The 16,855-nt window shown below is 42.7% G+C and overlaps 1 protein-coding gene across 1 annotated transcript; it reads right to left on the bottom strand.

Annotated features, from left to right (window-relative positions):
* Positions 1-528: 528 nt before the first annotated feature.
* LOC308170862 (calcium-activated chloride channel regulator 1-like) lies at positions 529-9,872 on the bottom strand (the record flags this gene model as incomplete). Its single annotated transcript, XM_080545719.1, has 13 exons — positions 529-941; positions 2,182-2,415; positions 2,652-2,816; positions 3,132-3,402; positions 3,644-3,865; positions 3,952-4,058; positions 4,679-4,811; positions 5,196-5,426; positions 5,998-6,056; positions 6,535-6,621; positions 6,721-6,868; positions 7,917-8,051; positions 9,723-9,872. 13 exons carry the CDS (start codon positions 9,870-9,872, stop codon positions 529-531), a joined length of 2,355 nt encoding a protein of 784 aa, XP_080401845.1.
* Between the last annotated feature and the right edge of the window lie 6,983 nt (positions 9,873-16,855).

The raw sequence follows: 16,855 nt of genomic DNA, 5'->3' as shown, positions 1-16,855 counted from the left end.
TAATTTGACTATCAGGAATCATTCACATAGTGAGCAGGAGAAGGCCTGCAGGGTTGTGTCTCTCCCACCTCTGACCAACAGGTGACAATGCATATCTGGCTGGCATACACCATGCCCTGGCCTAGCAGAATACAATTTTTGTGTGTCTGTCTGTCTGTCTGTCTGTCTGTCTGTCTGTCTGAAGTACATAGTTCCAGTCACCCTTTGCCTTCTTGTGTTTCCTACAGTGTTTATGTTTAGGATTTTTACAAAAAACGAGAGAGAATTCCATATGAAGGGCTCCACTGTTTCCTCCGCCATTTCACACTTCTTTAACAAGCTTAACTTTCAGTCAAGATTTATAGGACCGTAAAAATGCATTATTGATTATTGATATTGAAGATATGATGATCATTCATTGTCACTCAACCTCTGCTATAATGTTACTGACCTTTTAAGAAAAGCATGATAATTTTATGAAAAGCACGATTATTTTTGGCCCAGTACACAAACACTGATGCATTGTTAACCATCATCATTACCCCAATGTTACGCCTGAATAACCCTTTTTCGGTTTAATGCAAACATAGTTACACTAGCAATCAGGCAACCCACCATGGTCACTGCTGTGACTGATATGACAATGGCAGTAATATTCACCCCACCACCCTGGCTACCACCCTGGCTACCAGGTGAAGGAGGCACAGGCGCTTTGGGGACAAACTTGGTCACTCGAGCGATGTTAGATGTTTCGGAAGGTGCCTCACTTGCGTCGGTTGCTATGGCTGCAAAGAAGAGAGTGGTGTCGTTCTCCATAACGATGTCGGTTAGAGTGAAAGAGAAGCTTTCCAGGGAGCCCGCTGTCTGTGGTGGAACGGTGCATGTGTCGATCAGATGAGTGTGATTGAAGTTGGATCTGAGCAGCTCGATGTCTTCACTGAAGCGGATCTCATAGGCTTTAGCTAACAAAATAGAAATGTTAAAATAAATGACAGGAAGCTTACAATATTGTGACAGACAGTACGATGATGATAGATCAAGGATTGGTTCAATACTGAGTGGATGTATATTATTATGGAAGGTTCTACATGACTCTAATTCAGGGGTGTCAAACCCATACCCAAGTCTTTACCATCCTCATGAGGGGATATTTCAGGTATCGCAAAACTTCGATAAAGGATAGCTACTGCTGTACATGTCTCGTGGAATAGTGATGTTTTAAAATATAGCATTAGTTAAAGATTGCAACAACCTCCAGCTGGCTTTTCCATGATAATTGAAATGGCCATTTCTGGTTTAGGTAGTTTGTGGTTACTACTATTATTTAAGCCTGAGCTGTATCGTGGTAGTTCATGCACAGGGGTGTATGAACATTCCCAATAGAGCCAGATTAATATCAGATTAGGGCCTACAAAAAAGGTGTTTGTGGGCCGCATTTGTCCCTCATACCGCCAGTTTGTTTTCTCTGCTCTGATATTAGCAAAAGACAGGAGAAGTCTCCGCTACTTGATATGGAGGGGGGGAGAGGAGAGGGGGGGAGAGGGGAGGAGAGGAGAGGGGAGGAAAGGAGAGGAGAGGAGAGGAGAGGAGAGGAGAGGGGAGGAGAGGGGAGGAAAGGAGAGGAGAGGAGAGGAGAGGAGAGGAGAGGAGAGGGGAGGGGAGGAGAGGAGAGGGGAGGAAAGGAGAGGAGAGGAGAGGAGAGGAAAGGAGAGGAGAGGAGAGGAGAGGAGAAGAGGGGGGAGGGGAGAGGAGAGGAAAGGAGAGGAGAGGAGAGGAGAAGAGGGGGGAGGGGAGAGGAGAGGAGAGGAGAGGGGAGGAAAGGAGAGGGGGGGGGAGATGGGGGATGGGGGAGGAGAGGAGAGAATTATACCCTTGGGTTAGAGAGGGTATACAGAGGGTATACCGTTTGAAAAATGGGAGGTGAGGCTGAAGGTTGGGTGAAGGTTGGGTGAAGGTTGGGTGATGGTTGTGTGATGGTTGTGTGATGGTTGTGTGATGGTTGTGTGATGGTTGTGTGATGGTTGTGTGATGGTTGTGTGATGGTTGTGTGATGGTTGTGTGATGGTTGTGTGATGGTTGTGTGAAGGTTGTGTGATGGTTGTGTGAAGGTTGGGTGAAGGTTGTGTGATGGTTGTGTGAAGGTTGTGTGAAGGTTGTGTGATGGTTGGGTGATGGTTGTGTTGATATGGTCTTTGACTCTACCTGTGCCCTCGTCCAAGTCTTCCCCAGGTGCGGTCCAGGTGAGCAGCACTTTGTTTTCCTCAATCGCCGCGGTCAGGTCTGTGATTTTGTTTGGGGGGAAATTTGGGGGAGCGGAGCCAGGTGGAAGACTGACAACGAAGCTCTCGCCAATGGCGGTCCTGGAGAAGCCGCCCACGTCTGCCTGAGGGTCGTCCTCACTGAGTGGAGACTGTCGGGAGTTCAGCTCCACTTCCTCTGTGGGATGAGATCATAAAACAGCAACGTAAGAATGACCTAAGAATGACCTAGACAAAACAATTACAAGTCACATAGAAATTCACTCAATCGTGTTGGTACAGTTAGTGATCTAGTTATTGATCATAGAGATGGATAGTGATTAACCACATACAAATGCACTGTCTTTATTTCATCTGAGAATGCAGTAAATCATCAATTAAATGCATGACAGTCCTAGGTAGAATTGACTGTACCATCAGCCACATATCCAGGTATGGACTGTGCACCGCTGTGTCTCCTCAATGAGAATCTGGCTGTGCCCTCTTTGCCCTCTACTTTCACTTTCAAACTGTATTTGCCGTCTTCCAGTTTAGTGAAGTATTTGGAATAGACGCCATCATGTCTGAAAACATCAGCACCTGAAAGAAATGGCCATGTAGAGAATGAGTGTTCCTTGAGTGTGCCAGACATGAACGATCATAACTGGAAGAAGGTTATTGATGCATTCCATTGCTCCGCACTCGAAGTGTGGACTTCTAAACATGTATTTTAAAGGGAACAATATTATTCAGTTGTTTAGTTTTTTGGGGTTCAACCCAGGCTTACACCTATCTTATACTGTACTTCTTAATCTGTTTAGGGAATTGGACACCTCAGGAAAAGGCTGGAGAAATGAGATGCAGCAATATTTCTGAATTCTGAAACCCCGCCTCCACTTAAGATCATTGCATCACCTGCTCCATCATCCAACAGTTTCAGCTTTGTTTTCTTATTCCCAATGTCAGACTCCATTGTGGCCCTCACATCTGCCAGTATCACTGGAACTCCATCCTGGTTGACCTCCGCAAACACCACCATAGGTCTTTTGCCATCGCTGGACTGTTGGCTCATGTGAGCTTTGACCGTGACAGGGGCCACATCTTCACTGGCAGCACGACTTGTCACTGTTATCGACATAGACTGGGCGCTACCACCGTTCCTAATACTGTATTTCCACTTTCCTGTCTACAATTTAAAGATCAGATGACAATGTCAAAATTCAAGCGAACTTGCAATCATACATAAATATGGTCCGTACACAACTATTGCAATAACTAAATTACCCTTGAGAGATGGAGTCAATTGACAAAGTAACACAATCATAACAATAACATTTTGATTACATTTTGAATTCATGCCACTTACTGGTTAGGTTATTAGGTAATACTTGCATCTGGTTCTAAAAATAATTCACACAAAGACTCACCTCTGCAGTTTCTGCAATATTCAGTGTGAAAGTCTTTGTAAGAACGTCATGCTGAAATGTTGTATCATCATACATTTGTCCAGAGGGACTGTTTACAAGGATGTCTGGTGGATTGATCTCATAAAGGACTAAAAAACTTGTGTTGTTTCCAATTGTTCTGTCAACGAATACAGAGCCATGAATCCAAACAGAGGGCTCTGAGCGCCACCCAGTGCTTTCAAGCTGTCAGGAGAAATGGGAGACAATGTTGAAATGTCTCTAAATGTTGATGTATTTGGGGATTGTCCTGACCTGCTGTTCCACCTCACCTGGATTGTCTGCTGTGTCAGATCTCCATCAGATGTCGTAAGTGAAGCAAACACATCCACAAGTGCGTTAGAATCCAAACCATCTGCCACAACGAAATATTTCCCACCTGTGACATGAGTAAGGAAAACATCCTTTACACTAAGAATTTCATGTTGATGTTGTACTGTAAAAAAAAAAAATCTCTGATATTGTCTTTAACTTTAACTTCCTACAGAAACATGTTTCTTTTCAAATGCTGTTTACCTCACCTGATATATCTGACATGTCTTTCAATACTTTGTTTGGGTTTGGTCCCAAGGCAATAGTGTTTGCTATTGCGCCACTATCGCGGATCAAATGCAAACAATCCATGGGATAATTTGATTCCCCATCAGTCAGGAATATTATTTCATCTCCTGTTGCCATCTGGTCATTTCCTTTAAGAACCTAAAATTTTAACTTTCATTTCATTATATAATCATGGCCTTGACTTGTTTTTATGTACCGTATGAGTTTGATCATTATAATCCAGATGAGATTATTAACTATGTTTATGATATATAGACCTGTCATATACAGGATGTCATTTCAATACTTATGTTCTTATTAATGGTAATGTTGATTACAGGGGCCACATTTCATGTTCATGTTGTACCTCTAAACCCTTTCGAAGGCCTGCACAAATGTTTGTGCCTCCACCAGTTGTTTTTGGCAGACGTTTCACCAACTTCTCCCTGATGTTTTTACCAGTAATACGAGTTAACGGTTCTACTTCTGAAGGAACAGAGTTAAATGTTACAATCCCAACAGAAGATTGGTCTTCAACAATCTGCCTCAAGAAAAGAGTGGCTGCTTGTTGTAATATCAAGATTCTCGATTCCTGCAGAGAAAAAACAACAGCAGAAAAACTAGTTAGATAGCAAGTATTCCTGTAGCAATAGCCACAAATGTTTCACAATAATTCTTTATTTCAATATTCATTTCAACTTGCCTTTAGGAATTTTAAGAATTTTAAGACAGGTCTTATATTCATATCAACCGTGTGTATATTTGACACGGTGGACTTTTCAAGGAGCCCATAAAATACAGAGAGACTGTGTCACAATGTGAAAGTTTCACTAAATAACTACATTCCTCATTTGAACTATGATTGCCTGTTATCAATCTCACACTAATTCATTTTCTATAAATATTGTTATCAATCTGTTAATTCAATCATGTACAGTCATTGGCTGGTTGCATCTAAACATTTACTGTACTGTACCCATGCCATGCTCCCGGACACATCAAGGACGAGACAGACGACTCTTTGCTGTCTCTGTACCACTGTGAACGTGGGTGGTGGACTGGGCTCTGTCAGAGGCTGGAGCGACCACAGGATATCTCGATCCACAGAAGAGGAGTTGATCACCTCCATAGTACTTCTGTCACACATCCTGTTCTGCATGTTTGGCGCTTCAGTGTTGTGATTGTCCTCGGTGCAAAACGCTGTTATCTACAGTGTGAAGACAACAAGAGATGAGGAGAGAGAGAGAGAGAGAGAGAGAGAGAGAGAGAGAGAGAGAGGAGAGAGAGAGAGAGAGGGAGAGAGAGAGAGAGAGAGGGAGAGAGAGATGAGGAGAGAAAGATGAGGAGAGAAGAGAGAGAGAGAGAGAGAGAGAGAGAGAGAGAGAGAGAGAGAGGATGAGGAGAGAGAGATGAAGAGAGAGAGGAAAGCCTTTATTTGTGTTGGTCTTGCTCCTCTTCAGTGTTCAGTTTGTGGTTATACAGCATGAGCATCAGTATGCACATTTCTAATGAACATTATTAATATTATTATTATTATATTATTATTATCATTTATTATATATATATTTTTATCATATTATTAATATCAATATTATCATTATTCTATAAAATGAACCTCTCCAATGCTTAAAACAAAAATTAAAACAAAAACATATATTGCTGACAAACAAACCACACTAATATTAACCACTCCTTCCTCTACAAACAGAGTTAACATAAGAACTTCATGAGCCCATACATCCAAATCAACTTCAATATTGGAGAGATGTTTTACGCACTGAATCTACTCGTAGGCTTTGTCGATCCATGATGGAGGCTCTGGTGGTCTGTTTGGGATCTGGGATGTAATGGCATTTGTTGTCTATTGGTATACCATATATGTCTTCAGTGCATGGCTTGTTAGTTGTAACGTTTTTCCATGAACCTGTTATGTCTTTGGAACATCTAAGATTAAATAGAAGAACATTTTATTCTACCATAAGTGATTACAATTCAATAACACATGTATTGATTGGGACATTTCATTTGTAACAGTTACATCAAAGTTGAAAATACATTTGATATGTCTGAGAATAAGAACTGTTTTCCAGAGGTATGGCAAAGCTGTGATGAAAGGATATCAGTATATTTAACCTGATTTAAATCTATATTTCCGGTTTCGACTTTTGTCCAAATAGCAGTACAAAATGGGGTTAAGTGTCACTAATAAAACCCTATGTGCCAGTGCATTGTAAAACTGTTAAAGAGTCCACATAGCTCTTTCCAATCTTTATATCCATACAAATTAAATGATTACCTAGTTCCCTCTTTTTTGCCCCCAGATGTGTAGAATGGTTGGTCCTCGTCGAATTCTTCATAAACCCCCCATCTAAGATGAGCCCATTCATGCACAAGGACCCGCTCTAAGAATGGTGTACAAAAAAGCAGGAAATACTGTATGTTACAGTTGGCATGGACAATATCAACTAGTTCAGGATCAGCTGATAGAAGGCAGTTCCTACCTCTGGGCCCATATCGCTCAGTCAGGTCATCTAACAGGAATCCTGGGGTCAGATGAATGTACCGTCCCTGTGATCCACATTCACCATACAGGAGAGTGTATGGCTCATCTCCATATTTACGGTTTGACTTGTTGATCACTATGTTGGCCTGGAACAGAATGCAACGTTTGATTAAACTGCTCATGAGCAGTTATTTAGCATTTATTTTTTCGCAATTCCCAAATAGTCATTGTGTTTGATCACCACAACAGATAAACACAAGCTTGTAATATGACCCACAATTCATGTAAAAGAGTTGTTTCTTTATTTTACTTAAAGGGTCAATCTGGGATTCAAACAACAAGTAGGCAGTCTGCCTGACACTTTTTGGGGTAAACAGCCGAGGGATAGGTCTGAAGAAATCCTTAGATAACCATCTCAAATGTACAGACGAAGCTATGGATGCTAACCCTGAATTGATGGTTTTAACCATGTTTTGAAGCTGTACAGGGTTTGCTTACAGTAACACTGTTTACAAACAAAGGAGTAAAACAAGTTTATATGTTCTGATGGGGTAAGACAGGTGAACTAAGAAGCACGTAAAAGTTATGTATATTGCTCAAGAATCAATGGCTACAGTGGCTTGAAAGTCAACACACCCCTTTTGGGATTCTTTCCACATTTTGTTGTGTTATAGACTCAATTTAAAATGTATTAAATAAATATAAATTGGCATCAATCCACACACAATACTCCATAAGGACAAAGTGAAATCAAGTTTTTTTTTTTTTTTTTTTTTAAATGTCTTAAAATGTAAACACAGAAATACCTCATCTGCATAAGTCTTCACACCCTTTGCTATGACACTCTTAAAATGTGCTAAAAAACAAATAATAAAATCAAAAATCATTCAATAAGTTGAATTGAGTTCATCATCTTAATACAAGGATAATAGGTAATGTAGTTTTGGAATCAATATCTTTGTTTTTATAGGGTCTCTGATTTGCATAGGAATCAATTACATTAATTTAAATTGAGTCTATAATCAAAATGTGGAAAAGTGAAAGGGTGTGTTGACTTTCGATAGCCACAGTATATAATAACACAAATTGAAACATGGATGTACCAATCCAAAATTAAAAACAAATCACAGACATATCCAGGTGTATTTTGACGTATCTGTGCAGTGTACTGTATGTTCAAATCCAGATGTTCACCTTCTCGTATGTCTCAGTCGTTGCCCTGGAGTAGTTTCCTGTCCAGTTCGGTGGCACTAGAATGGTGACATTCTTGAAATACACTTTGTCGTTCATAGCTTGACTTAGATAAGAGGAGGCCTCGGTCATCACGTCCTGAAAAATAATTAGTGAGTAGATATTGCAGATATCATAAGATTGTGAACCCTTAAACCCCTATAAATTCAAGATTCAAGATTCAGATTCAAGATGCTTTATTGTCTGTCACAGAGTGACAGAAATTCTCCTTTGACAGGCAGAAGTGCAGCTCAAGAATACAGTTTCCACCTTAAAACACACATAGGTCACATACATTAATACAATAAAAACAGACAGATATAACAGTGTTTATGTAGTGCCTATTTAAAAAGTCTAGTCATTTAAAAATAATAGTAATAAAAACAGTATTATGATTTAAAAAGCTAAAATGCTCAAATGCAGTGTGCTTCCTATTTTAAAATGTTCAGGGCGGTGGTTGCAGTGGGAATGAATGATTTTTTATATGTGTTTTTCCGGGCAAGTGGAGTTCTATAACGGCGGCCTGATGGAAGTGGCTGAAATGATTGGTGGAGGGGGTGAGAGGGGTCCTGTGTGATTTGTGTGGCTTTTCTGATTAGTGACCGGTTGTAGATTTCAGACAGGGGGGTTTGAGGTGAGCCGATGATTTTACTTGCCTGATTGACTATACGGGAGAGTTTGGTTTTGTGTTTAACAGTGAGGGAGTTGTACCAGGATGTGTTATTGAAGGTGAGAATGGATTCAATAAGTGATTTGTAAAATTGTATAGGTGTTTAATTCCATACACCATGCAAGCAATAAATGGCTTGAAGTAGGAATAGACTGGCATCTAGGCTGCATCCAGCCTAAACTCCTTAATAAACATCTACACATTATTTTCCTTATTGAAGAGATTGGTGACTTTATGGGTGCACCTCAACCAGATGTGACATCATGCTAGAGGTCTCCCCTTGAAAAAGGAATGGTCAATATCAAGGGGACCCTTGTATTATTGACTGTAGACAAGGAACCATATATTATAATCGAATGCTTTGCATAGATGTACATGCACATTTTACATTTAAGTCATTTAGCAGACGCTAGTGAATCAACTATACGTCAGTCATCGAGTAAGTAAAACCTTCCAAATGCCATCAGCAGTAACAGTGGTAGAGAAAAGAAGAAAAAAAGTTAGGGTAATAATAATTATTATTTTTAAACATATTTAATATGCTCCTCAGTGTACTGTAGAACCTCTTAAATTGAGTTATTATAGCTTGTATTGATTTATTTATGTTTCATCCTTTACTTGACATTGAGATTCACCTCTCTTTTTCAAGTGAGCCTTTCTTGGCGATGGCAAGATACATGAAGTATACATGAACACTTTTGAAGTTATTTACAAGGAACATACTGTGTACCACTTCAAACTGATGGTCCACAAAAACACATGATGATCACATGATTAGACAACTCGTGAGCTTAGAATTATATGGTTCTATCTCCGTTTAGGGCAGTTCAGAGATATTGAGCGCCAACGTTTTTACATTCCATTATGTTTTGTGAGATGGAACCTTTGTATTTTATGAATTACTAAGTCAAAAATGTCAACATAAAAATAAAAATAAATAACACACAGGCATTAATAAACACCCAATGGATCAGATTATGTAAAAAACAATTATTCTTTTTACCAAAAATGGATATAGAACCTTACAAGTCTAACGTCACGAAATGTTTGAGTCATCTGTTAGAAGCGTGCTAATGTTTGGTGGCTGTTTTCTTCCTTACCTGGATTTTCTGGATGAGCCGAGGGTTGTCACGCTCTTTTGGGTTGATGGCAATCAGAATGTCTGTGTATCCGTTCCCCACCAGCTTGATCCCAGAGGTGGCCCCTGACAGGTAGACCAGCAGCAACACAGACACTGCTCTCCCGGCCATGGCTGTGATGTAAGTAAGCAGAGCGGCAGTCAGTCTGTTTGTACATCCATATCTGAATGCTGGTTCATTGTATCAGCAAGACAATAATATAAGATACAAGATTGCCTTGTAAATTTATGATCTTCCAGTATTTGTGCATAAAAAAAACCTCATTAAAAACGATATATGGCTCTATTATTGTCTCAAAAGCATTGAGTTTACAGGGGACCAATCCCTGTTTACTTCAGATTATGACAGAGAGAGTGACCTTTGGGGCAGTGATCAGTAAAACATCAATCTACAGTATACTGTATCCAGGGCAGACGTTCCTTTCCATTGCAGGTCTAACCACTCTTTATAGAAAGTAAAACTTCTCTCATGAATTCGGTGTTAAATGTTGTTTACTTGGCGACATGTCACTCACTCGAGCTTTATCTTCTTGTCCTTGCTCTGATGTTTTCCCCGAATCCCAAATTAGTTAAAGCATTAGTTGATTCATCTGTCTAATCTACAATATACAGTAATATACAGTATTGTATTAACGCATCAAAGATGGGTAATAATATGGCCAACACTGCACCAACTAATGACCCTTGATGGGGTTGTGGTTGTTGAGGATGATCCATCATTCATTTGACTATGACTGTACAGTATGTATTCTGGACATAAAGGGCAGATTGTTCCTTTACAACATCAGAAGGATACGACCATTCCTCACCAGAGAAGCGGCGCAACTACTGACCCAATCACTGGTCATCTCCTGCCTTGACTACTGCAATGCACTCCTGGCTGGGCTCCCCGCCTCCGCCATCAGACCTCTGCAGCTCATCCAGAATGCTGCTGCCCGTCTGGTGTTCTACCTCCCCAAATGTTCTCATGCCACCCCCCTCCTTCGTACCCTTCACTGGCTCCCGATAGCAGCTCGCATCAGATTCAAGACCCTGGCGCTTGCCTACCAGGCAGCTAAAGGGACAACCCCTGCATACCTACAGGCAATGGTCACTCCCCAAACTTCAGCCCGTGCACTCCGCTCCTCCACCTCTGCTGGCCGACGGGTCCCTCCACCTCTACGCCAACACGGCAGTCACGCTGCCTGGTCACGTCTCTTCACTACACTGGCTTCCCGCTGGTGGAATGAGCTGCCCACGGCTGTCAGAACTGCAGAATCACTACTCATCTTCCACCGGAGACTGAAAACCCATCTCTTCAGGCTACACCTTAACTGATCCTCCTGAGACATAATTGTTATTAAATTAATTTTGTCATTTAGTAGACACTTTTAATCCAAAGCGACTTACAATTACGAATTACAGAGACATTCCCCCTGGAGTAACTGAGGGCTAAGTGCCTTACTCAAGGGCACACTAGTAGTGGTGTGGTTTCAGGTGGGATTTGAACTCACAACCTTCCGATCACAAGTCCAACTCACTATCCACTAGACCTACCCCCCAGCACTGTGTCTCCTGAGACACCTGCTTTTCCCCTATACTGTGTCCCCTATGACTTGTACTACCCCCCTTGTACTGTCTCTCCAGTGTAAAAAAACTAACTAAAAACGTTTTCTTCTATCAGGACGATTGCCAATGGCCCCTGGCCTGAGCTAGATTACTCTTCCTGCTAGACCCGGTGAACTGATGATTCACTTGCTTAGCCAAATGTATCGATTGGAAGTCGCTTTGGAATAAGGCCTCTACTAAATGCCAAAAGTGTAAAATGTAAAAAATCTGCAGATTCTTTGGGAATGTAAAATCACCATTACAAAAAGTGCATTTGTGTGCACTTATTGATCCATGGTGTTGCCAATGGAGGGCCCTACGGCACGGCTAGTTTGTTTTGGTATTTGACCTCTCGATGTAGCAGTTAATCATTAAAATGTTTTATGATTGTTCCTGATTCTGGTCACTGCATAAAATGCCTTGTGACACATTCAATCATAAACGTTATCAGAAAGACTTCATGACATGTTTCCAGTAAAAGGACCTCCCCTTTTATTATGTGTCCATGTGCAAGGAATTACCCTTTCTCCCCATCATTATGATATCATCTCTGTCATCATGTGGCCTGGAGTTACCTGATTATCTTAGGTACCATGGGGATCTGTTAACCCCTCACAACAAAGAAACTAACATAGACGGCTCTATTGTTGTGTCAAAAGCATTGAGTTCACAGGGGACCATTCCCTGCTCAGTTCAGAATATGACAGAGTGGCCAAGTCCTTTGGAGAGTGAAAGGAGTGAACTCAGCAGGAACATATTCTCCTTCCCAGCTGGTTGTTACAATGTGATGGTTTGATGTTACAAAATCACTTGGTGGCAGTGATCAGAAAAAACATCAATCTACAGTATACTGTATCCAGGGCAGGCTGGTGGTGGTTGTGGAAATCGGAGGACTGAATGAATGAATGAATGAATGAATGAATGGTCTTTATTGTCATTAATACAGTACAGGTACCATACAACGAAATTTAGGAGGGGGGGCTCCCCTGGTGCTAGGGAAAAACATACTAAAAACAAGAAGGGAAAAGAGCTGGTTTACATAAATAAAGGCTATATACACTATCCACTATACTATACTACTATACTATACAAATAAAACACTGTGCTGTACTCTATGCTATGCTATAAATATCCTAACATTTCCTATCTCTCTCTGAACCTTCTGTACACGAGGGTTGTCATATTGCACATAGCATTATTGCACATTCATTTAAAGTGTCGCAGTTTGCAGGTTTGAAATGTTCACAGTTGTATTTCAGTATTGCACTTGATTACAATCTAGTAGCTGCCATCAAATTGTCTAGATTGTCCAGGGCCTAGAACCTAGGTCTTTGCTGTGTTCAGGGCCTGAATGGCCCTAGGGTAGAAGCTGAGCTTCAGTCTATTTGTCCTTGCGGACATGGTCCTGAACCGCCTGCCTGAGGGCAGCCGAACAAAGTGTTCGTTCCCAGGGTGGGATGGGTCTCTGGAGATCTTGGAGGCCATTCCTGAGGCAGCGTGTGTTGTACAGCTCTTCCAGAGAGGGGAGGGGGGCGCCGATGATCTTCTGGGCCGATCTCACGACTCTCTGTAGCGCTTTCCTCTCTGCGGCTGTGCAGCTGGAGAACCACACGCAGATGCAGTAGGTGAGGATGCTCTCCACTGTGCAGCGGTAGAAGGTCACAAGCAGCTCCTGTCTGAGGTGGTATTTCCTGAGGACTCTCAGGAAGTAGAGCCGCTGTTGTGCCTTCTTGATGATGGCTGCTGTGTTGGTCTTCCAGGACAGGTCATCCTGTATGTGCACCCCCAGGAATCGGAGAGTTGAGACTCTCTCCACGCTCCCTCCATCGACGAGCAGGGGCTGGACCTCAGATTTTTTCCTCCTGAAGTCCACGATGATTTCCTGGGTCTTTGACTGGTTAAGCAGCAGGTTGTTAACCTTGCACAGCTTGCCCAGCTGCTCCACCCCTTCCCTGTACGCCGCCTCGTCCCCCCCCGAGATGCAGCCCACCACGGTGGTGTCGTCTGCAAACTTTATGATGGAGTTGCTGGGGTGGACGGGGGTGAAGTCGTAGGTGTAGAGGTTGTAGAGGATGGGGCTTAGCACGCAGCCCTGGGGGGACCCAGTGCTGAGTCTGTGGGCTGTGGAGGTGTGGGAGCCCACCCGCACCCTCTGGGGGCGGTCAGACAGGAAGTCCTTGATCCATGCACAGATGGAGTGTGATAGTCCCAGGTCTAGTAGTTTGGTCACTAGCCTGTCTGGAAGGATAGTGTTGAAGGCAGAGCTGAAGTTCACAAAGAGCAGTCTCGCGTAGCTGTTCCCCCTCTCCAGGTGGGATAGAGTGGAGTGGAGAGTCGTCGCGATGGCGTCCTCTGTGGACCTGTGGGCTCTGTAGGCGAACTGGTATGGATCCAGGTTGGGCGGGAGGCGTGTGACTATGTGGGCCCGGACCAGTTTCTCGAAGCACTTAATGATGATTGGTGTGAGTGCCACCGGGCGGTAGTCGTTTAGGCAGCTCACCGTGCTTTTCTTCGGGACTGGGATGATTGTTGAGGTTTTCAGGCAGGGTGGGATGGTGGCCTGGGACAGGGACTGGTTGAAGATGTTGGTGAAAACCCCGGCCAGCTGGTCGGCGCAGTCCCTCAGCACCCGTCCCAGGACGCCATCCGGCCCTGAGGCTTTTCTGGGGTCCACCACTTTCAGCACGCGTCTCACTTCATGCTCTGTGAGGGTGAGGCTGCTGAGAGCTGGAGAGAGTGGTGTTTGTGTTGTGGTTACCTCCGTTCGCCCCTCGTCGAACCGGGCGTAGAAGGAGTTCAGCTCTTCCGCCAGCAGGGGGTCGTCCTCAGCGGCTGTGAGCCTGTTGGCTCTGAAGTTTGTCATGTGCTGAACCCCCTGCCACACCCGCCTGGAGTCGTTGCTCAGGAAGCATTCCTCAATCTTCTCTCTGTGGTCTGCCTTGGCCTCCCGGATGCCACACTTTAGGTTAGCCCTGGTGGTGCTGTACAGCAGTGTGTCCTTCGCTGAGAAGGCGTTGTTCCTCTCCTTGAGCAGTTGTCGGACCTTCTCAGTCATCCATGGCTTCGTGTTGGGGTAGACCCGGACACGTTTGTCCACGGTGGCTGAGTTGGTGCAGTTCACTTTGTGGTTCAGAACCGACGACGTGAACTGGTCCAGGTCCTCATGCTCATATTCCTGCCATGAGGTATCATTCAGGCAGATCTGCAGTGGAGCGGACCCTGCTGGCCAGGTTCTGACAGTCTTAGTGGTGATGGGGGCACTTTTCCTCATGGGAGTGTAGGCTGGGACAGGCTAACTGTAAAGCATAGAACACAATGCTGAATGGAACACAAGTGTTTGCATTCCTTTCCATTCCAGGTCTAACCACTCTCCATAGAAAGTAAATTTAAAATGCTCTCTTGAATTCTGTATTAAATATTGTTTACTTGGCTACATGTCACTCGCTCGAGCTTTTAGTCTACTGGAAGCCCCATTGGGCCCCATAGTAAACCCAGAAATGGTGATTCATATGAACCTCTATGACTGTATAGTCATAGTCTATAGGCCTAGTGGATGAAATTCAACTTGGTTGCTAAAAGTTGCATGTTAGTAATTAGTATATTATGCAAATTAATCACTAAACTGGAAATGGCAATCATTTTGCTTCTAGTTAGCTTAAAAGGTGATCTAAGTCTATGTTTTAATGTCCAGAAATTAATCTCTTGACAAAATCATGCAACCTTTCCTCATTCTCTTTCCTCCTCATCATCATCGACGTTTAAAATCCAACCATGTACATTAATTAATGCTAATAAATGATACATCATCAAATATAGGAAACAGCAATACGTTCATTTAAAGTTAACAACAACCACAACCTCTCTCTCAATGGCCTCCACTCTCCTCATCTTCTCTCTCCTCACTCCCTTCAGCCTCCTCATCTTCTTGGTCTTCATGTATTGTGAAAGGGTTGCAGCAGTGGACCTCACCGCCTTCACACTTGCTATAGTCAGTGGTCAATTGAGAGTAGCAGGTGACACCAGTGGGGGATGGGGGGGAGGGGGGACTGCAAATTGTTGTTCATAAAATACAGGGATAAATAGTATAATGAAAAATAACATGGATCAAAATCACCTTTTTAAATTGACTAAAAGCAAGAATATACTGTAGCTATATTTCCTGATTTTGACCTAATTTACACATAAATTATGCTAACTATGCTAATGAGGAAAGGTTGCATGACTGCAGCATGGTACTAGATGACTTTCTGGACATCACAAACATGGACTTAGACTCTTAGATCACCTTTTTTTGTTAACTACCTTTTTAATCAACTAGAAGCAAAATTGTTGCCATTTCCAGTTTTTAGTGATTAATGTGGACGATTTACCTTCTTGTCCTTGGTCTGATTTTAAAAAAAGAATCCCAAATTAGCATTAGTTGATTCATCTGTTCTATTAATCTACAATATACAGCCCTAGTATTAACACATCAGATGAGTAATACTATGGCCAACACTGCACCAACTAATGACCCTTGATGGGGCTGTGGTTGTTGAGGATGATCCATCATTCATTTGACTATGACTGTACAGTATGATCAGCCTGACATCAGCAGTTGTTTTGGGAATGTAAAATCACCCTTACACCCTTGCATTTGTGTGCACTTATTGATCCATGGTGTTGCCAACGGAGGGCCCTACAGCACGGGTAGTTTGTTTTGGTATTTGACCTCTTGATATCAGTATCAGTTTCGTATCAGTTAATCTAAATGTTTTATGCCTTGATAAATGCCTTGTGACACACTCAATCATAAACGTTGTCACAAAATGTTCATGAAATGTCTCTGTCATCATGTGGCCTGGAGTTACCTGATTATCTTAGATACCATGGGCATGGACGGATCTACCATAGAGGCATTCTAGGCACATGCCTATGGCCTCCTCGCCACTAGAAGAATGAACACAGGTTCAACAGTCAAAGGCCTTTTTGAATAAAAAGGTTTTTGGGCCTGGCTTAAAAGAATCCATGCTCTGTACTGCTCTTAGCTGGCTAGGAAGGCTGTTCCACAGGCTCTGTACTGCCCTTAGCTGGCTAGTAAGGCTGTTCCACAGGCGCGGCGCAGCCGGGCAGAAGGCTCGGTCCCCCATGGTGCGGAGCCTGGTATTGGGGACCTGGAGGAGCAAGCTGTTTGAAGATCTTAGGGTGCGGGGGAGGTTTGTGGAGTGATGAGTTCTAATAGGGAGGTGACAACAATGAGTACAACAGTCTCACATGTTTTTATTTGTGGCAACACCTCACTAGGGAGTGGAGAGAAGGAATACACTACAGCTAGTGTATTCCTTCTATGTTCAACCCACAGTGGAGTTCATTTCATCCACCAATGTCTCCATCTAGTGGCCTAAACGAAGAATTAAAAGCAGCAAAGCTGAGCGTTTCATACAGTATGAATACATATTACAGGTGAAAGTCAAAATATTCCCTGTGAAACTTTTTTTTCCAGACTTTTATTCTGAAACTTTTTTTTCC

The sequence above is a fragment of the Nansenia antarctica genome (assembly GCF_963989245.1).
Source record: "Nansenia antarctica genome assembly, chromosome: 15".
NCBI classification, from domain to species: domain Eukaryota; kingdom Metazoa; phylum Chordata; class Actinopteri; order Argentiniformes; family Microstomatidae; genus Nansenia; species Nansenia antarctica.
Note: the sequence above shows the minus strand (reverse complement) of the source record. Positions and strands in the feature narration are given on the sequence as shown.